A 20190-nucleotide genomic window follows, 5' to 3' on the forward strand; every position below is an offset into this window, starting at 1 on the left:
AGAGAGCTCATTGTGCCCTATTATCCCACCAGAACTCTGCACTCTGAGAATGCAGGGTTACTCGTGGTCCCTAAAGTCTCCTAAAGTAGAACAGGAGCCAGAGCCTTCAGCTATCAGGCTCCTTGTCTGTGGAACCATCTTCCTGTTTCGGTCCGGGAGGCAGACACCGTCTCCACATTTAAGACTAGACTTAAGACTTTCCTTTTTGGTTAAGCTTATAGTTAGGGCTGGCTCAGGCTTGTCTTGGACCAGCCCCTAGTTAGGCTGACATAGGCCTAGTCTGCCATCTATGATACACTGAGCTGCTTCTCTCCTTCTGTCTCTTGCTGTAAGATTCTGAAAAGTCTTCTTCATTTGCTAACATTCATGTCCTGTTACTGCATGTCACTAACCCCTCTTCTTCTCCAGAGCCTTTGCACTCTGCTGTCTTGCAGGTTCCCCTGGACTCTTAACAATCTTAAAATTTTAACTTTCACTAAATTTGCTAGTGTCTCTGTAAAGCTTTGGCTAAACAGTGCATTGAGCTAAATGCTAATGTCGGTATGCTAACACACTTACCATGACAATGACAATGTGTAAATGTTAAGCAAATACCATATTCATCATCTTAGTTTAGCAAGTTAGCATGCTTTCATTTGCTAATTAGCACTTAACACAAAGTACACCTGAGGCTCATGGGAATGTAATTTGATAGCAGGTATTTAGTCATAAACCAGCGAATTGGACAAATTAAAATTTGGACATTATGATGGCGCTAGATGAAAAGTTAAATAATCACCAAAGTTACTTCCAGTCTCCTTTAGGGAGGCATGAATGTGTGTAATAAATTTCATGGCAATACATCCAACAGCAGTACGGTGGTATGGTGGTTAGCATTCTCGCCTCGCAGCAAGAGGGTTCCCTGTTCGAATCCAGGGTGGGGGGCTCGAACCCCGAGGTGGGGGTGGAGCTTGCATGCTCTCCCAATGTCAGCTCTCTGGGTACTCCGGCTTCCTCCCACAGTCCAAAGACATGCAGGTCAATTGGTGACTCTAAATTGTCCGTAGGTGTGAATGTGAGTTGGTTGGTTGTCTGTCTCTATGTGTCAGCCCTGTGATAGTCTGGCGACCTGTCCAGGGTGTACCCCGTCTCTCGCCTAATGTCAGCTGGGATAGGCTCCAGCTTTCCCGTGACCCCTATCTGGATAAGCAGAAAGTGGAAAACGAATGAAAGAGCATCCAAAAGCTGGTGGTGCCATAGGTAACATCAGGAGATAAAAGTCACCAAGGTCAGTAGGATTCATCCACGGGTCACCATGAATGTGAGTGTCTGTCAAAAATTACAAAATAAACACTATGATAGTATAACAACATAAAATCTAGATGTTTTTACTACAAAATTTGCAATGAAATGTGAAGATATGTGAATCTTCAGCTGCAAAAGAGGTATGCTTCTCATTTAATCTAATATAAAGAGCATCAATTAACCTGATCTATGTGTGTGCATGATTACAGGACAATGCAATTGTAAGCTTCTGTATGGTGAATTTTATTTTAAGTTTTACAAACATGAAACCATATCAGTATTTTCTTTAAGTCTGAAAATAGACATGAACAGGTTTTTGGTGTTCACACTATTTCCTGTAGAAGCAATGCAGCTGACGCAGCAGGATTCGTGCGGTGGCAAATGTCAGCCATAAATACTACAGCATATGTCAGTTACCCATTCAAGATCATCATAGTGGATCTTTAATGATCTGTTCATCTGCAAGTTCCCAAAAACCCTCATGAAGTTTTATCACGTCTTGAATAAATATCTTAAAACACATCCTGAAGCTATGGAGGTGAACAATCTTTGCGTACGCTTTATGACAGTTAACCAACTGTGGTGTTTCTCAGCCGTAATGATTAATGAGTAATCCATCACTATCACTATTGGTGGCTGCAGAAACTTTACGGGTGCTACACCAAAGTGTTTGGCTATTTAAACTGCCCTGTTCAGCATCTGAATCAAGCTGGAGGATGAGCAGATTCACCATGTGGACTCTTTTAGTTCTTTGCAGCGTGATCGTCTTACATGGAGTGCAAGGTATTGCCCACTAATTTCTTAATATGTTTGTTTCTTTGGTTTTCAATTGGGTTTTAACATGATTTTTTGCTGTTGTTACTAATGCTGTCTCTGGTCTTTAAGTTGGCACACTCTGACCTTTTGTCCTTTGTGTTTTACTCATGATACACCAGGTGTTGATCGCCTTGGAACAACTAAGGCAATGTATCGACCAACAGGACCAGCAGGTACGGTGTAAATAATATAACTGTGGTTTAGCTTTAACTGTGCTGCCATATCCAAAATGTTGCTGGCATGAATTGTCCCTTTGAAGACCCACTGGGGCATTTTTTGACTAACTATATATGTTTCTTGTATGATGGCATTCCTTTTGTTTTCATCATATTCAATTTGTTACTATTTTATTCTTTATGAGTCATTTTTAATTTCATGATCCTGTGTTTCTTCTGGTGTAGATCCTAACTGTGTCAGTCGGCTTCTTGGCAGGACGGGGGCTCTTGCCAGCAAAAACTATCCAAATCCGTACCCTAACTCAAAAACCTGCATTTGGTATATCACACCGAGCAGTGGAATCGTGGAGCTGAGCTTCCGTGCTCTATCGTAAGCATATGCTCTGCATATACAGAAGGGCCTATGATTACTAACTACTGTTACTGCATCGTCTGTAGCTTTAAATCCAAACTTCTGTTCTTCTTTTGTCCCTATTATAGCATTGAATATCACCCGACTTGTGATTATGATGCCCTTTTCATCTTTGACGGCCCTTATACCAGTAGCAGGCTCTTGGGCAAACTGTGTGGCACAAACAGTACCACCTTCCGCTCTACCGGGCCTGCTATGACTTTGCAGTTCACGACTGATAGAGATACTAGCTCCTCGGGATTTTATGCTGAATTCAGGGCTAAGGGTAAGTCACAATGCTTATGACTTAGATGTTTATGGAATTTCTGAAATGTCTCCATTGTAATTAAATCTAGGATTTTATGTGTAGCATTAAGTCTCATTACAGCCATGCAGAGAGCGACCTAAACTGTGTTTTCAGTTGTGGTGAATGGTTTTGTGTGTGTTTGTCTCTGCAGGTGGAACTTCCTGCAGAAACAGCTGTGGCTACTGGCTCGGAAACTGCTCATGCTCCTCAAGCTGTGAACAAAGAGGGAACTGTTGTCCAAACTTCAAAGGTAAGCAGTGGTTGAAAGAAGCTAAGTACATTTACTCAAATACTCTACTTGCATACAGTTTCAGGGAACTTTAATTCAGTATTTTGATTCTGTGCTACTTTTTACTTCGTGGTGCCTCTAATCTAATGTTGAGTCGTCAGCAGTTTGCACCAGCTTTTCACGTGGTTTCATTTAAATATCTGTTATCTATAAATATAGTATTCATTATTTAGGCCCATAGACATGAAGGTTAGGTTAACTGGTGTACGCATGAACGGTTGTCTGTCTCTAGGCCTTTTTACACAGACAGCTCTATAGAGCCGCAATGTAGGCCCCTCTGTATGCCGGCTTTGCATTATTAGGCCCGTTTCCACTGAAGAAATTCCTGGTACTATTTGGGGGGCAGGAACTTTACAGAAACGTCCTCTGCTCGGCCCTCTCAATTGCCGTGTCTCCACTGAGAGGGCAGAGTAGGAGGAAGTTACCGGGCTCTGGATGTGACGTAATCGTTGCATGACCCTTTTGACCGGGGCGACGCGGCAAAGAAACAAACAATTTGCAACTTGCTTTTCTTTTTACGACTCCTCGTCTGCTGAGTTGTAAAAATGGCGGCTATTTTGTCGCTTTCTGTTGACGTCACATCCCACCTTGAGTATAGTTCCGGAACGCTGTCCTTCGGGGGTGGTTCCTGCGGCGGAGACACGCACCAACGGCCCCGACCCCGTAAAATTACACCGAAGTTCCTGCGGTGGAAACGGGCCTATTGTTACACAGAAAACAAACAACGGCGGCATCACACCGCCCTAGTGTGTCATTCCAAATAGCATGCCCGCACAAGGAAAAGACGCGTGGCAGACATGACATGTAACACAACAGCATCGGACAGTAGTGTGACATATAACAGACACATAAGCAGTGCGTCATCAAACAATAACAATGGTATAACACGGCAATAACAATCATTTACCGTCCCTGTTAAATAGCTGCTGATCTCGTCCTTGGCTTGGGGAGTAAGGAGCTCCCAGACCTCATTGTTTTCCCAATTTGTGGACATTTTCTTCTATGAGTTAGCCGCTAACTGCTATCACCTACTTTTTAAATCTTCTTAAATCTATCTGTGGTGGGTGGCACACATAACACATAGTCAAAATGTCACGTCTGTGCCGCCCATGATCCCATCCTGCTGGCTGTCCCTCTTATACAGACATTGCGGTACTGCTAACCTCTTTGAATAAAGTAGCTCACCTGATTTTTCCCTCTGACGATCAGTAAAGGCTATTTATCTATCTATCTATCTAATAATTCTGATATATCAACTAATCTAATCTCTCTGTTTTACAGATTACTGTGCATTCTCACCCACATACACAACTACACCATCAGTATCATGTAAGATGCAGTTTTATTCTCACTCAGTAAAAGTTTCATTTAAGAAATACATTTTTTTGGGGAGGCAATCTTGCTGTAACCTAAACATTGTCTCTCAGATCAGCCCTCATGTCGTTACAACTGCGGCGGGCACCTGGGAAGCTGTTCCTGCACAAGCTCTTGTCAATACTATGGCAACTGTTGCCATGACTACAGCTGTAAGTGCCAAGTCTAACAAATCAACAGTGTTAACAACCTCTGCAGTCCTGTCTTGCTTTGAGCAATCAGTCTGTCAATTCCAGTGTAATGCTGTGCCGAGAATGAAACACACCTTTGTCCCTTTTTTTGTTTTTGTTTAAGTCTACAAAATAAACAGTAGATGTATTATAATTTATTACGCAGTAACACTAGGAATAAACTTTATTTTTCTCTCTCTGTCTTGTAGATTACTGCCCAGCCACAACTGAAGGACCCATCACACGTAAAAACCCTTTAAGCCTGAATTTACCTTGAAGTACTTGATATGCAACAATCCCTGTGTGCTGTAATGTCAGCGTCAACCTGTGTTTCACAGCTCGGCCCTCGTGTTATAACAACTGTGGCGGGCACATGGGAAGCTGCTCTTGCCGGAGCTCTTGTCAATCCTATGGCAACTGTTGCTATGACTACTACAGTAAGTGCCAAGTCTAACAAATCAATAGCATTAACAGGTTCTGCATCCCTCTCTCGCTGAAGGAATGAGTCTGTCAGATTCCTCAGTGCTCACACGGACATGAAGGGATACAATGTTTTTGTGTGCAGAAAACACAGCAGGAGGAGGTGTATCATGATGTTTGCCTCACACAGCAAGAAGAGGTGTAAAAGACTGTAATCACTTTATTCTCTTCTCTTTGTCATGTAGCTACCTGCCTGCCAACGACTACTGGTATACCTATCAGACCAACAAGCTCAGGTGTGAAACCTCTCAACAAGCTACACGGCAAACTGTAGAACATATTATCAGTCACTGAAATGTTATAATGCTCTCTCTAAGATGGGTACTCCTGTCGGAACAACTGTGGCAGCTACCTAGCAGCCTGCTCCTGCGTAAGCACTTGCCGATCCCAAGGAAACTGTTGTTATGACTTCTACTGTAAGTATCACATCCCTCAAAGCTCAGCAGAGAAGCTGCACACCATGACATGAACAAATATTATCCCTCCACCACAGAAATTGACTTTACAGAGACAAAATCTTCTCTTCTACTTAATATTATATATTTCCTGTTGAAACAGGATGCTGGGGCAGGTACTCAAGACATGTATAGAACTCAAATGAATAGAACAGCCTCGATAGCAACGTCAATCTTGTCTAACACGCTCGTCATAATTGTTATTACTCCACATTGGTTCTGGTGCACCGCTTGACAAGGCATTAGTCCCAACTGTGGCACTAATTGCCTAATCAAGTCCTCTTGAAAAAATTAGTCATCTTCAACATTTGTGGTGTTGTAGTTTCAGAATGATGAAGACAGTTTAAGAAAAATTAAATACCAAATAGGACGTAGGCTCTACAGGATGTTTTTCAGGCATTCTCTTATCTAAAATGAATGGCTTAAAAAATATTGCTGTAAATGGGGACGGCACGGTGATACAGTAGTTCACATTGTCGCCTCACAGCAAGAGGGTGGGGGCTTTGTGTGGAGTTTGCATATTATCCCTGTGTCAGCGTTTTTCTCCAGGTACTCCGGCTTCCTCCCACAGTCCAAAGACAAGAAGGTTAGGTGAACTTGGAAGTCTAAATTGTCCGTAGGTGTGAATGTGAGTGTGAATGGTTGTCTGTCTCTATGTGTCAGCCCTGTGATAGTCTGGTGACCTGTCCAGGGTGTATCCTGCCTCTCTCCCAATGTCAGCTGGGACAGACTCCAGCCCCAGCCCCTGTTTGCAGTTACAGAATAAACAACAGGTGCATGTACCAGTAATAACAGGTGTAAAATAATTTCATAATTTTATTCTCTCTTGCAGCTCACTGCTACACGACAATTCCAGCCACCACAGGTCAGAAAAACCCTCAGAAATCTGGAGTATATGGGAATAAACCAACATCGAATAATTTATTGTGCTCACTGAAATGTCTTCCTACTCTCCCGTGTCTCTCAGCTCAGCCCTCATGTCGCTACAACTGCGGCAGGCACATGGGAAGCTGCTCCTGCGCAAGCTCTTGTCAATGGAATGGCAACTGTTGTTATGACTACTACTGTAAGTAACCAGTAATTCAAAGCACGGCGCATTTTGATCACCAATCATCATCAGTCATGTTTGTATGTGCGTTCTGTCTCTTTTTTTTGGCAAATTAACTTAGTATAGGGATTTCGGAGAGAGAGTCTGCAATCTTAACTTCCCAAATGATGAGATTTTCATGCATTCTCTTATCTCAAATGGCTTAAATGATATTGCATATAGCTGCTGTAAATGCGGTAAAAAATCACATGGGGGAACATGCCCCCAGACTCCCCATGTTTGGGCTGACCACCAAATGTTTAAAACATCTGGCTCCGCCCCTGTTCGCAGTTGCAGAATAAACAACAGGTGCATGTATCAGTAACAAAAGGTGTAAAATAATGTCATAATTTTATTCTCCTCTCTTGCAGCTCAATGCTTCACGACCACAGGTGCTCCACCCACCACAGGTAAGAAAAACCCTCAGAAATCTGGAGTATATGGGAATAAACCATCATCGAATAATTTATTCTGCTCACTGAAATGTCTTCCTATTCTCCCGTGTCTCTCAGCTCAGCCCTCATGTCGTTACAACTGCGGCAGGCACATGGGAAGCTGCTCCTGCGCAAGCTCTTGTCAATGGAATGGCAACTGTTGTTATGACTACTACTGTAAGTAACCTGTGCTCTGAAGCATGGCACATTTTGATCACCGTTTCCACCAAGAAGTCAGACTGAAACCCATGTTGTCTTGGGTTTTCTTTTTCAAACAGCCTACTGCTATTACACAATGACATTTTTACGACATGATTATCGTGGGCAAAAGAGTTCACAATAACAATATCATCGCAATATCTCTAGAATTTTTTTTTTTTTAAAAAAAGCTCTATCAATCAAATTTGCATGTGCGTTCTGTCTCTTTTTTTGGCAAATTAACTTAGTATAGGGATTCGGAGAGAGAGTCTGCAATCTTAACTTCCCAAATGATGAGATTTTCATGCATTCTCTTATCTCAAATGGCTTAAATGATATTGCATATAGCTGCTGTAAATGTGGTAAAAAATCACATGGGGGAACATGCCCCCAGACTCCCCATGTTTGGGCTGACCACCAAATGTTTAAAACATCTGGCTCCGCCCCTGTTCGCAGTTGCAGAATAAACAACAAGTGCATGTATCAGTAATAACACGTGTAACAATGTCATAATTTTATTCTCCTCTCTTGCAGCTCAATGCTTCACGACCACAGATGCTCCACCCACCACAGGTAAGAAAAACCCTCAGAAATCTGGAGTATATATATATATATATATATATATATAATACCAGCCTAGCATTTATTCTGCTAACAGGAAAGCTTACTGAAATGTCTTCCTACTCTCCCGTGTCTCTCAGCTCAGCCCTCATGTCGCTACAACTGCGGCAGGCACATGGGAAGCTGCTCCTGCGCAAGCTCTTGTCTATGGAATGGCAACTGTTGTTATGACTACTACTGTAAGTAACCAGTAATTCAAAGCACGGCACATTTTGATCACCGTTTCCACCAAGAAGTCAGACTGAAACCAATGCTTTCTTCGTCTTTTTCTTCAAACAGCCTACTGCTATTACACAACCTGGTCACCAGCCACAGGTACAGTAGGATCCTCAGTGTGCAAACTGAACCTGCTGTTAATATAATTTTACTGCACTGACACTCTTTGTTTTATGTTGTCCAGCTTCAGCCCAGCCCTGTGGAGACTCTCTGTATGGTTCTGGTACCTTCTCCAGCCCGAATCACCCTAACCACTACCAGGACAACGCCTACTGTGTCTGGCAGCTCAGGGCTGCTTACGACCAAAGAATCTTCCTGGCATTCACGTACCTGCAGTGAGTGAGGAATAAATTGCATTTTGAGGATCAGTCACACAAATTAGCAGCACTGTTAGTTGTTATTATTAAGTTGTGGAGTCTGAGGCTCCAACTTGATGATCATCAAGTTCTTCAATTTATGGCTTTCATCATCTTTTTTAAAAAACAGATTGGAAAACTGCTGCAACTGTGATTATATCGCAGTCTACGATGGGCCGTCTGTTAGCTCACGATATCTGGGGAAAGTGTGCAACAGCAGTTTGATTTCTTTCTACTCCACCTCCAACTACTTGACTGTGCTCTTCCGGACTGATGGCTCTGTCGTTGGCCGAGGGTTCAATGCTGACTTCATCAGCTCTCTGCCACCAAGCTCAGGTACAACTTTGGTAGATTTAAAAGTATTTTTAAGATGTCTATTTTTCATTTTTTTTTAGATTATAATTGTGTTAAGTTTTTCTTGTAGATTTGCTTAGCTCCTGTGAAAATAATGTATAACATCTACTGTGGATTATAAAACTTTTTAAAGTCAGAGGAAACGATGTCACAATAACAATGTCATCGCAAGATCTATAGAAAATTATAGAAATTTAACAAAAAAAAACCCACACACAAAAAAGCTTTTAGTCAAATTTCTGTGTGCGTTTTGTCTATTTTTTGGCAAATGAATTCCACTTGAAATACAATTACACTTCATGGATAGTGAAAAGGCAACCAGATGGCGTTGGGGAGGGGGGACAAAGTGAGAAAGAAAGGACTTTTTCATGATGTCACCATATGTATTATTAATATGATATCAATATTTTATTTGTAAATATCACAGTTATTGATATCGATATACTGTAATGCCCTAACACTGAGGGTTATCTGAAAGCCTGCGTTACAAACTGGAGGCAAGGAATTTGAAAGACATTACTAGGTAAGGAAGATTATATCAGAAAAGATCATATTCATTGCATTGTGGGTAATGTAGGATCCAGCTTTTGGCTTTCCTTGCAAACTAGAGACTAAAGGTCAGGATATTTTGGCCTCTGCCACTTTGATTTGGGATCTGTTTTGAGTCCTCTAACTTTACTGAAGTGCAAAACAATCACTACACCTTTAAACTTTCTACTTGTAAATCCTGGTAGAAAAAGATTTCTGCACACTTACATCTCTGCAGTCTGTCACTTTGTCGTTGAGCCTTCGGTCTGTTTGACCTCATCAGAGCATACATGAGGCAACAACAGACACGCAGGTAAGAGTCACCAATCTCAGTCTAATCACTGGCTGTATGCAACACACCTGTGCACTACCATGTTGGTAGAAGCTCCACCTCCTGGGAGTTGGAAGCCATACCTGTCTTGTCGTACAATACCAGAATACAAGGGTGGAACACAGTGGATTTACGACTTTATTCTCGTAGGTTTTTGACTTTATTCTCGAAACCTAAGATTTTTTCTTTCTTTATAATGGCCCTAATCCTCCTTCTTATTAAAGTAATTCAAGCTGTTGTAAGTATCTTGTGAACACGGTCCTTTGTCAGGTCAGGTGGACTGTTCCTCAGACAACATGAACATTGTGATCCAGAGGAGTTACCTGAACTCTCTTGGCTACGACGGCCACAGTCTGTACGTGAACGACCAGCACTGCAGGCCCCAGGTTTCCAGTTATCAGGTGGTCTTCAGCTTCCCCATCAACAGTTGTGGCACCATTCGAAAGGTACGCAACGCATCACCTTCTGGAAATCTTTAACAAGACCTCCTGATAACTCCATCACAGACTGTTGTAATTATAATAGCAGAGAGTGTAACTATTTGTCAATGTCTTCTACCTTGAACAGTTTGAGAATGGCAGAGTTGTGTACACCAACGCTCTGCGTGCCTACGCCTCGAGCTCCGGAGAGATCACACGCCAGTCTCACCTTAAGATGAACGTTGGCTGTCGGATGGAGCAAGATTCAGTGTCCCAGATCATGTATGTTGTGCATCATAATGGTAACAGCAGCATCGTGGGCACGGGCAGATTCAATACCACCATGGATTTCTACACATCCAGCAGCTTCTACTATAAGGTGCGTTTGGGCATTTGTACAGAAAATCCTTTTTGTAAATACTTAAACACCATGCTGACGTATTAGTTTCACACTCTCAGGTGCATCAAGTTCCATATGAGGTGACACTCAACCAGAACATGTATGTCCAAGTGAGCCTGAGGAGGGGTGACAGCTCCCTGGTCCTCTTTCTTGACACCTGTGTGACCTCACCATCACCCCATGATTTCTACAGCAGGCCTTACTACCTGGTCCGCAACGGGTAAGATGAGAGTGCTGAACTTCACTGCTCCCCGCTGGCAGTGTACCTTAAAGGGGACAGTTCACCCCCAAATCAAAATATTTATCAGTCCAGATTGTTTTGGTGTGAGTTGCCAAGTGTTGTCGATATCGGCCGTAGAGACCCAATTACTCACGGTAATCCATAGACCTTGTTGTAAGACGTTTCATGTAGGAACTATTTTCTTTCTACCAAACTACACCAGCTGAATGTGTCACCGTGCAGAAGGAAGTGTGCATCTACTCATCATAGATTTTAATAATAACTAGATACTGGACTCCAAGTTTTCCAGCTTCTGGGTTTACTTCCGTGGTATGCAGCCCACTGAATATTGGCAGTAGTGTTTCTCCTGCCCAGCTCATAGACTTTACACTAGGTGCAGTTACATGATGGCTTCTCATTCAGAATGAAATAAATCTGAATGAAATCATTCAGAATTAAAGTTTTTCCAGGTAGTTTACATGGGAAATATTCATTTCAAATGAGGGTTTACACGGTAGATCAGTTTAATCGCCTTTATTTGGGTCTGCGCATGGTTTGGGGCAGGGAAGGTTTCTGACTGGATAAGGGGCAGGGTAGATGTTACGTGTTTACGTTTACTGGAAGAAAACACTGTAGTCCTCGCTCTGGATAACAAGACGCTTGATGACACCGTTCTTAATGCCTTTTTCGGGCTTGTTTTGCTTATATTCTTGAAGCAGCAGTACGACAACAACCTTGTTCTGCTAATGCTTCGTCTGTTGAGGAGGAGAAGGGAGGTAGAAGGTCGAAGAAGGGAGATAGAGGCCCGTGCTGTGGCGTATGGAAACCAGTGAGTGCAACGAGTCCGACTCCTCTATCTCAGCCTGTTGCTATGCACGCTATGTCATCGCGCCAGAAGGGCAAGGAAACGAGCATGTGCAGAAAGAATGGAATGGCTGGAATCGGGTAGGAGGTGTATACAAGACAGAAAAATTCTTCCATTCGGGTTCTGAAAAGGAATATTCCACCCCTGTGCACCCGATTAGATTTTCTTTCGGGTTGGCTGTTGTCATTCAGGTTGAGGCGTTTACAAGGAGCATTTCTATTCTGGTAGGGCTTCCAACCCGAATGCAAAAGGAATACATGGCTCCATGTAAATGCACGTATTGTAATGATGTCAATGCATCACATTTGACGACAAATTTTACATTTATAAAATCACCATGGCTTAAAAATGTATAATCGAAAGAGTCATAATTGACCTTGTTTGCAGTTCAAGGTGTCCTGCCAACAGCTAGATGTCTCTTTTACAATGGTGGCCTATGAAGAAAATACTTTCTGGGCCTCAAGGGATTTTGTTGCTACAGTACCGCAAATGGCCACTGGGAAAATTTGCTGCAAGGCTGAGCTGCTTTCCTGGGGGCCTGCTACTCAATGGACAAGAGGCTCGTGCTTGTAACAGTCCAAGATGTGACCATTAAAGCGACCTCTTCGCTGGGCTGTAACGTTAGCTAGCCTAGTGGTGCGAGGTGAGCTAGCAGTAGATGCACGCCTCCTTCTGTGTAGTTCAGTAGAAAGAAAGTAGTTCCTCAATGAATCTGCTCACAACATCCCTCAGATTTATCTGGTGACTGTGTGTGCACTGCACTGTACGTACGTCGTTAAACTAGCTGCATCTCAACCGGCTACTACAGTAAAATGCTGCTTATACATTGATGCATCCGTATTAACAATCTGATAATGTCACATTTGGTGTCTTTTTTTAATGGTACTTTTAAGACTTTAGTATAGTATTTTATTTTTTTTTTGCCGGTGATCCTTTTGTACTTTGTACTAAGCAGGATTTTAAATGTGGGACTTTTACTTGTATTTTTACATTGTTGTATTGGTACTTTTACTTGAGTAAGGGATCTGAAATCTTTTTACCAGCAACATATACTTTTAAAACTCTTGGTGAATACAGGAGTTTGCTTTTCTGTCAACGTCACATATTCATAGTGTTAGTATTGTCAGGTAACACTGTCTCCATTTTACCTTTAGCTGTGGCATGGACAGCACCTACTGGGCCTACAGCAGTGGCACTCGGCCCTACGCCCAGTTCACATTTAGGGCCTTCCAGTTCTTGCGAGCCACAGAGTCAGTGTACATCCAGTGCAAGGTAGTGATATGCCAAGCCAACGACTACAGTTCCCGCTGCCGCCGTGGCTGCATGAGACGTACCGCCAGAGATCTGGGGTCAGAGCATGATAGCCAGACTCTGGTCCTGGGTCCCATCCAACTCAAAGGTCTGTAGCCATTTGTGTCAAGTTCTGATACCAATAGTGGGTTAACAGGATAGTTAGATTAGATTAGCATTAAGAAAATACATTGTAATCTCATTAAGATGTTAAAATAAATGACATTTCACATTTCTCTTTGCCAGACCCAGAGAAAAAGGAAGAAGAAACTCCAAAGCAGGACAAGGCTTAACTTGATTCTGTCAGTAATTACAGCTCATTCTGGTCATTGTGACACTGAATGATGCTCACCATTTTCCTTTTCTTTTCAACACATTATCTGATTAAAAGCATCATCAAAAGACAATCTGTGTTTGTGTATTTCATTACATTATACTCTTAACTGAACATTAAATATTAACATCCAATAATTTGGGTGCCTGCTGTACAACAGCAAGGCAACTATTTATTCTTGTGGTTTCTTCTACGAACTTTGGCATGCTACTTCTCCTGCAGCGTTGCCACTACATCGGCAAAAAATACATCAAAGCATGCAGATAATTTGGGAAAGGTGTGCTGTGACTTTTCTCAGAGATTCACCCAGCCATTTTTACGAAAACTGCAAAAAACTACGTAAAATTTCATATTCAAAGTGATTGGAGAGCATCGAAAAACGATGTGAAAAGAGCTACAATCACTCCTCTTTGAGGCCACTACAAATCACCATACTTTGACAAAGAAAAATGAATCAAAGTTTAAATAGCTCAGGAGACTCTGGACTTTATTGGGCTAAATAGGCATTTTGATATCTACTACATTTTTTAATATATCGCATTTTATATTTATTCACAGAGTTGTGAGCCTCCAAAAAAATGCTTTTGCCCACACCAAATCAACCACAGGTGGCCAACACACCCCTAAACTATCTACTATACCCAGGGGCGAAAATCCCATTTCATAGTTGGGGGGGACAATAAACAGTAAAATTTTAGAGAATAATTCCAGGAGGGGACAAGGAAAAAAAGTTGTAGCCTGTCTTTTATACAGCATCTTTTACCGCAATTTGACGCTTAAATCTTCTATCTCTCCAACAGGCAGAGTGAATGTCTATACTTATGAGAAATGGCTTAACAACTAAACATTTCCTGCAATTAAACTGGTTTATAAACAGTGTGCTGTGAGATCTGCTGCTGCACACCTCACAACCGTGCGTAATAGTCACGCTCCTCGTCGCTTAGACTGCACATCTTTCATGTTTGTCTCACTGACAGGTGGAGAGCCTACAGACAGGTACCCATTAGCTACGAGCCGCTCCGCCACTGACTGCTCTTGTCCTGTCCTCTCTATCACTAAACTCTGAGCTTAATCATTAGCTTTTAGCTTAGCAGCACTCGTAATTGAGTAGGCTTTTGAACAATGCAGGAGAAATGTTGCAGACAGTTTATATTATCAGCCTGGGCATGGGGCTTGTTGTAACAGTAAATGGGATGTGTTGTAACATGTGTAAGTTAAACTGTGTCTGTGTGAGTGTACATCTTACCCTGTGATGCGCAATTTGGGCAGCGGTTCCAGCCACATGCTGCTACTGCTGCCAAGTAGCCCCGCCGGTTGGAAAGAGTGTGGGATATACCACTACTAGGAATGGGAGGGGGGGACTAAATCTTTTAAGACTTAAATAGCACATTATTGCGCGATTATAATGAGCACCGCTTACATTGTGCTTTTAATGAATACTACTGCATTGTTCAAAAATTATTGTGTCTCAAATTATTCTGGGGGGGGACAGCTTTACTGAAGGGGGAGTCATGTCCCCCATCCCCCCCGGGATTTCCGCCCCTGACTATACCTATCCACCTGACTAAGTACACTCAACCTATGCAGCCACCTCCAGACACCCATGGACGTGATCCTGAGCATTTACCTCTTCTCACTTTCACCTCCACATTAAACCCGTAACGCTGCAACAAGCTCTCTAGTAGAACTTATTGCTAAGCCTATCAGGAGAAACCCCAGTCAAACTAAGCCACAAAAGGTTGGGTTAGCACTTATCAAAGTGTAAGGTGATGTGTAAAGAACAAAGAAAATAAACACAAAAGAGACCACCCTAAACCAGACAACAAACCATATGCCCAGGGTGAGAGAAAGACTGACTGACTCCAGCAGCTTATATAGTCGAGGAGCAGCAGCACACCTGGTATGAGTTCATCAGTGATGCCCTACCTGCTTCCCTCCTTAAAGGGAAAGACAGCCCAAGCCGTAAGGTAGGAGGGATGTCACATTGTATAAATTAGCCTGGCAAATAGCCGAGATTTCCTCTACTCACTTGAAGACGGAATAAATCACACACGAGACTTAAAAGGCTATTTTGTGGAGGCTTTATCGTCTCCACAACTAATTGTTTCTTTTTCTTCCTCTGAAATTAAAGAAAATCAAAGTTTCAATTCCACTGAGGGAAATGTTTTCAGCTCACAAAAATAGCAACTTGACCCAATATCGATATTTACTGTTGTCTAAATTCATATCTTGCTTGAAAATACATCGATATGTCATATTAATGACTGCAAATTTATTATGTTGATCTGTTCTGTACGACAGCTATTGCACGTCTGTCCATCTACCATTTTTCTCCCATTTACCCTTTGAAACCTGGAATGACGTCACTTTTCTTGTGCTGCTTTAGAAGCGTTTTGTAAGTATTTAAACCTTCGAATCCTGAGAAAATTGGGGCAGTTACTTTAAAAAAACATGGGGGAAAAAACAGCAAGCAACTTGGTAAGAAATGTTCCACAAAGTACAAAAAAAATAATAGAATTAATTGAATTATTAAAGAAAAAAAACCTAGGACAAAAAAAAAAAAGCTCGGGGAAAATGATATTTATAATTATTATTACATTTTAAAATTGTGTTACAGAATTATTTTAATTTTTAAGCACTATTTCCAGGTCATTTTCCTATTCATTTGTTTTTACCTTTAAATTTATTTCCCTTTTTTAATAATTTTCTTGTTTTTAATTCTCTCTTTTTACTAGTTTCTTGCTAATTTATTTGGTCGTTTCTCCTTTTGTTGCGCATCACCCGCCTCCCATGTTTTTAAAAGAAATCAAGACATTTGCTCAGGTCTTAAAGGGTTTTTTTCTTATCAGCTGTGAGGGTCCAAGGGCAGAGGGATGTCATATGCTGTAAAGCTTCTGAGGCAAATTGTGATTTGAAATATTGGGCTTCATAAATAAAATTGAATTGAATATCGTACATAGTCGTTATAATGCCGAGCCCTCATCACCGTTATTGATTTTGTTTTGGAATACAAAGATGATGGAGAAAAGGAAGACAAAAGACAGCTCAGTTAGAAAACACTTTACTTATAAATTAGTAAGATTAATCCATCTCACAATAAAATGATTTGCCATCCCAGAGGGAGAGAGTGATCGCCAACAGGCTTCAACATTCACCATTACCTATGAACCTACGACACACTGAGAGAACATAAGGCAGTCATTACTGGATGCCCCTATTACTGGTAAGCATGGCGACGAGGAGGTGGTCCTAAAAACAGTTGCTAAGCAACAGACAACAGTACCCAAGACAAAGAACAATCTTGCTAAAGTCGCAGTCTTACTGCAAACATGAGTTTTGCTTTTTTGACACTGAACATCTATCCAACGACTCAGAATACAATACTCAGTAAATATTCAGAAAAGCACTGGGAGCCGTACGATGAACGGGGGGATCTCAGTGTGTGTGTTATCACAAAGGCTGAAACGTGGCGTCCCCAGTGCTACGTGGCATTTCTGAAAAAGTGTTCACATGAGACACAAGACTTGGTGATTCTGTCCTAAACACGGAGATACTGGATATCAAAGTGACTTCATACAATATCAAAACATCAGAATGTGTAACTAATGCTGTCATTAAAAGGATACACAAAACCCTTTTAACGGAACGAGTGAAGTTACCATGATGCTGGTCAAGGAAGGGCACTGTGTGAAGGAACTTCAAAACAACCCGGCTTCTACAAAATCAAGCTTGAAACCATTGATACAAAGTTTGGCCAGGTTTTACTGTGGATGCCATCCATATAGTTTGATTCCAAAGTTTCTTAGCAGCGTTCATGGAGCAGGATTTTGGCAAAAATAAAATAAAAAAAATCACAGCTACCACAGAAAACTACAATGGCCAAACTTTTCTTCTAAGGTTCTGGGCCTGTCCATTACAGTAGGAAGAGGATATTTTAATAATATCTAGCAATCTTAAAAGTAACAGTCCTCTCTATGTTGGACACACAAGAAAGTGACTATGTCAGGCACTGCAAAGAAAGAGTAGTAATGCACCAAGCACTGAAATAATTTCAACAAGGCTTAAGTAAAGATCACTCCAGGCCAACAGTTTCACTCCTGTGTTAGTATCACCAGAGCAGTCTTTAGATATAACCCCAGGAGGGTTGAGAATTTATTTCGGGGGGCCCACTCACAGCTGTCCTCCTGAAAACATCTCATTTGTTGAAAGTGAAAGCTAACGTGTGTGACTAGACTTCCCTTAACTCTCTTGATACGCAAAAGTAAGCTACAATCATGTTTTCTTTTCCTCCATGAGGCGATGTTTGGTTTAAATCTATCACATTTAGCAACTGCATGTGTATTATTCCCTCAGTGTGTTTTCTGCTTGTGTTTTAACCAGTCTTCTTCAAATCACGTGCATGCAACACAGCTGCTGACCATCTTCTCAGGTGAGGTGGAGGTAGAAGAATCAATACAGCACTGTATCGCAATTTTTGCATGGCAATAACACCAAATATATCAATTACTAATATTACAAATACAAATTAAACTTAATGGTAGCCAACTAACTGCCTTTTCAGTCCACTAGATAATTTTGCTTAAATTAACAAAGGCAGATTAACAGACTTTATCTTATTGGAGAAATCAGTGGCTGACAAAGTTTTCTTTTAGGGAAAAAATTTGCAGTTGAAAAAAGGTAATAAATTCTGGGGAATGTTTAAAATCACAATATTATACCATGATGTAAGCATGTTGATAATATTGCATCATGAAGCCTCTGGTGATTCCCAACCCTAAGTAATTCATGAATTGTTTTAAGATTGCTGGATTAATTCCTTCCTGTAGCCACTGCTTGTCATTCACTACAGCCCACATATTATGATCATATAATCTGTATACAATGGGACCAATCGAATTTCACTTCAGATAGGTAAAATGAAAGCCATTTCTGTCAGATTACCTGACAGATTTGAAAAGTTAAACCAGGGGTCAGCAACTATCAAAGAGCCAATTTTGACGAAAAATAATTTTAAAAATCTGCCTGGAGTCGCAAAACATATTTGAGCCTTATGGTAACACTGTGCATTAAGTAAATTAGCCTGTTGACATTAAAAATAGGTCTAAATGAGCATTAAAAAATATGTTTTACCACAAGACGGCTCCTCTGCAGTCAGCTATTTATGATTAATTGGTACTTTAATATTTCAGGGTTGGTGGTGAAAGCAAACAATTTTGTCCAAGATTAAATTCTGTATTTTCCTCTGAGACTTTTACTTTTATAGATTTGGAAGGTCGTAGATGTATCACGCACATTAAAGTTTTGTCAAAGCCACAGAGAACCACTGGAGAGGGGCTGAAGAGCCACATACGGCTCCTGAGCCACAGGTTGTCTATCCCTGGGTTAAGCTCATGGACTGAAGGGAAACTCCAACATATGGACAACATTACATTTTTGAGCTTGTCTTTTTTTTTTTTTTTTTAATCTATGTGGCAAACAAAATTCAAGGAGTATTGTGAACTTGTTACCTACGACATGAAGTAAGGTTAATTACTTTGCCTAAGTTTTTATGTGATTGATGACAGCACGTGAATGTAACTCCCTTCGCCACAAATAAATTCTCAACCTGTTGAAAACACTGATCATCCCTTTATAATACACTTGAATGGGCACCTTTAATTATATAAAATGAAACCATCTGAATGTTGACATTATATAAGTACAACTTTCAAAGGCTAGGCTACATCAAGGCCAAGTAAAAGACCAATAAATAAAATTACTATGGAATTAATAAAACAAAGCTGTCCCTTAAAAGTTATTTTTCAAAGTTTTCCTAACTCGTCCACTACTTGTGCTGCCCGCGAGCAAAGTGGCAGGCAAAGTCGTACTTGCTCTTGCACTTGTGGCCGCAGATGTTGCACTGGAATGGGTTCTCGTAGCCGTGGCACCCCATGTGGATGGTGTAGAGGATGTTGTCAGGGAAGTAGATGTCACAGTGCTGGCAATGATGCAGCATATGGGGGTCCTGGAGTGGGACAGACAGACCTGGGGCTGGTGTACTGGGCTGGCTGTTGGAGATACTAGGGGTACTGGTGCGCCCACTGTGCTCGCTGCAGGGTCCCTCCCCAGGGCTGCAATTGCTGTGGGGAGGAGCGCGGGGCTCTGGGGTGATTGGGGAAGAAGAGGAGGCGTGCGCTATGCTGGCTGAGACAGCCACAGGAGCTGTGGCAGGGTGGGGCTGCTGGATGAGGAAGGGCTTCTCATCAACGATCGACTCTGCTCCTGGAGACATGGGAGGTTGAGTCTGGGCCTGGGACTCTGAGGGAAGGCTGGCCAACTGGCCTGCCAGGGTGGACAGCTGGTTCAGGGGGTTATCCATAACCATATCATGTTGATGATGATTTTGATTCGTGGAGTGCCCGTCCTCGACTACGCGACCCTGATTATCATATGTCTCCTGACGTAAGTGGGGCAGCTCATGGGAGAAGTCGTTCACATTGTCAGCCTTGTGCACCACCATAGAAGGGGGGCTGAAGTTGATGAGGAGTCGGCGGCCATAACCCAGCGAGCTGGCCTTCTTCTGTAAAACACTCAGCATCTTCTTATGGGAAAGCGAGCGGGCACCTTTCATGGGAAGGAGTTTGTGGCGTCGACGGCGATGGTGCGACAGGTTGCTACGATCACTGCAGCGGAAGGAGCACAGCTCACACTTGTAAGGCTTCTCGCCTGTGTGGGATCGCATGTGGGCCTCCAGGTGCCGCTCGTAGGCCGAAGCAAAGGGACAGAGGTGGCAGCGGTGAGGTTTCTCTCCTGTTT

At 42.0% G+C, this 20190-nt stretch overlaps 2 protein-coding genes across 9 annotated transcripts in view; one reads left to right on the forward strand and one right to left on the reverse strand.

The window, feature by feature from the left end:
* Positions 1–1989: 1989 nt before the first annotated feature.
* Positions 1990–13434, forward strand: LOC125903074 (deleted in malignant brain tumors 1 protein-like). 6 transcript variants are annotated; one of them, XM_049599730.1, is made up of 25 exons: positions 1990–2067; positions 2220–2273; positions 2502–2646; positions 2757–2953; positions 3126–3224; positions 4545–4592; positions 4691–4789; positions 5017–5052; positions 5146–5244; positions 5473–5523; positions 5605–5703; positions 6575–6607; positions 6710–6808; positions 7201–7239; positions 7342–7440; positions 7996–8034; positions 8163–8261; positions 8362–8397; positions 8483–8633; positions 8785–8990; positions 10138–10313; positions 10435–10665; positions 10746–10906; positions 12926–13170; positions 13308–13434. In XM_049599730.1, exons 1-25 carry the CDS (start codon positions 2001–2003, stop codon positions 13352–13354), a joined length of 2655 nt encoding a protein of 884 aa, XP_049455687.1. In that variant the 5' UTR covers positions 1990–2000; the 3' UTR covers positions 13355–13434. The 6 variants fall into 6 exon arrangements, with proteins under 6 accessions (XP_049455687.1, XP_049455691.1, XP_049455688.1 ...); XM_049599734.1 differs by lacking the exons at positions 7996–8034; positions 8163–8261; XM_049599731.1 differs by lacking the exons at positions 7342–7440; positions 7996–8034.
* Positions 13435–16440: 3006 nt separating this feature from the next.
* Positions 16441–20190, reverse strand: part of ikzf5 (IKAROS family zinc finger 5) — a 153069-nt gene continuing 149319 nt past the window's right edge. For all 3 annotated transcript variants that reach the window (XM_049599756.1, XM_049599757.1, XM_049599755.1), the window contains one exon: positions 16441–20184. In XM_049599756.1, coding sequence (XP_049455713.1) covers positions 19220–20184 — 965 coding nt within the window. In that variant the 3' untranslated portion in view covers positions 16441–19219. The remainder of the gene's footprint in view (positions 20185–20190) is intronic.

This window comes from Epinephelus fuscoguttatus, linkage group LG16 (genome assembly GCF_011397635.1).
Source record: "Epinephelus fuscoguttatus linkage group LG16, E.fuscoguttatus.final_Chr_v1".
Lineage (NCBI taxonomy): Eukaryota > Metazoa > Chordata > Actinopteri > Perciformes > Serranidae > Epinephelus > Epinephelus fuscoguttatus.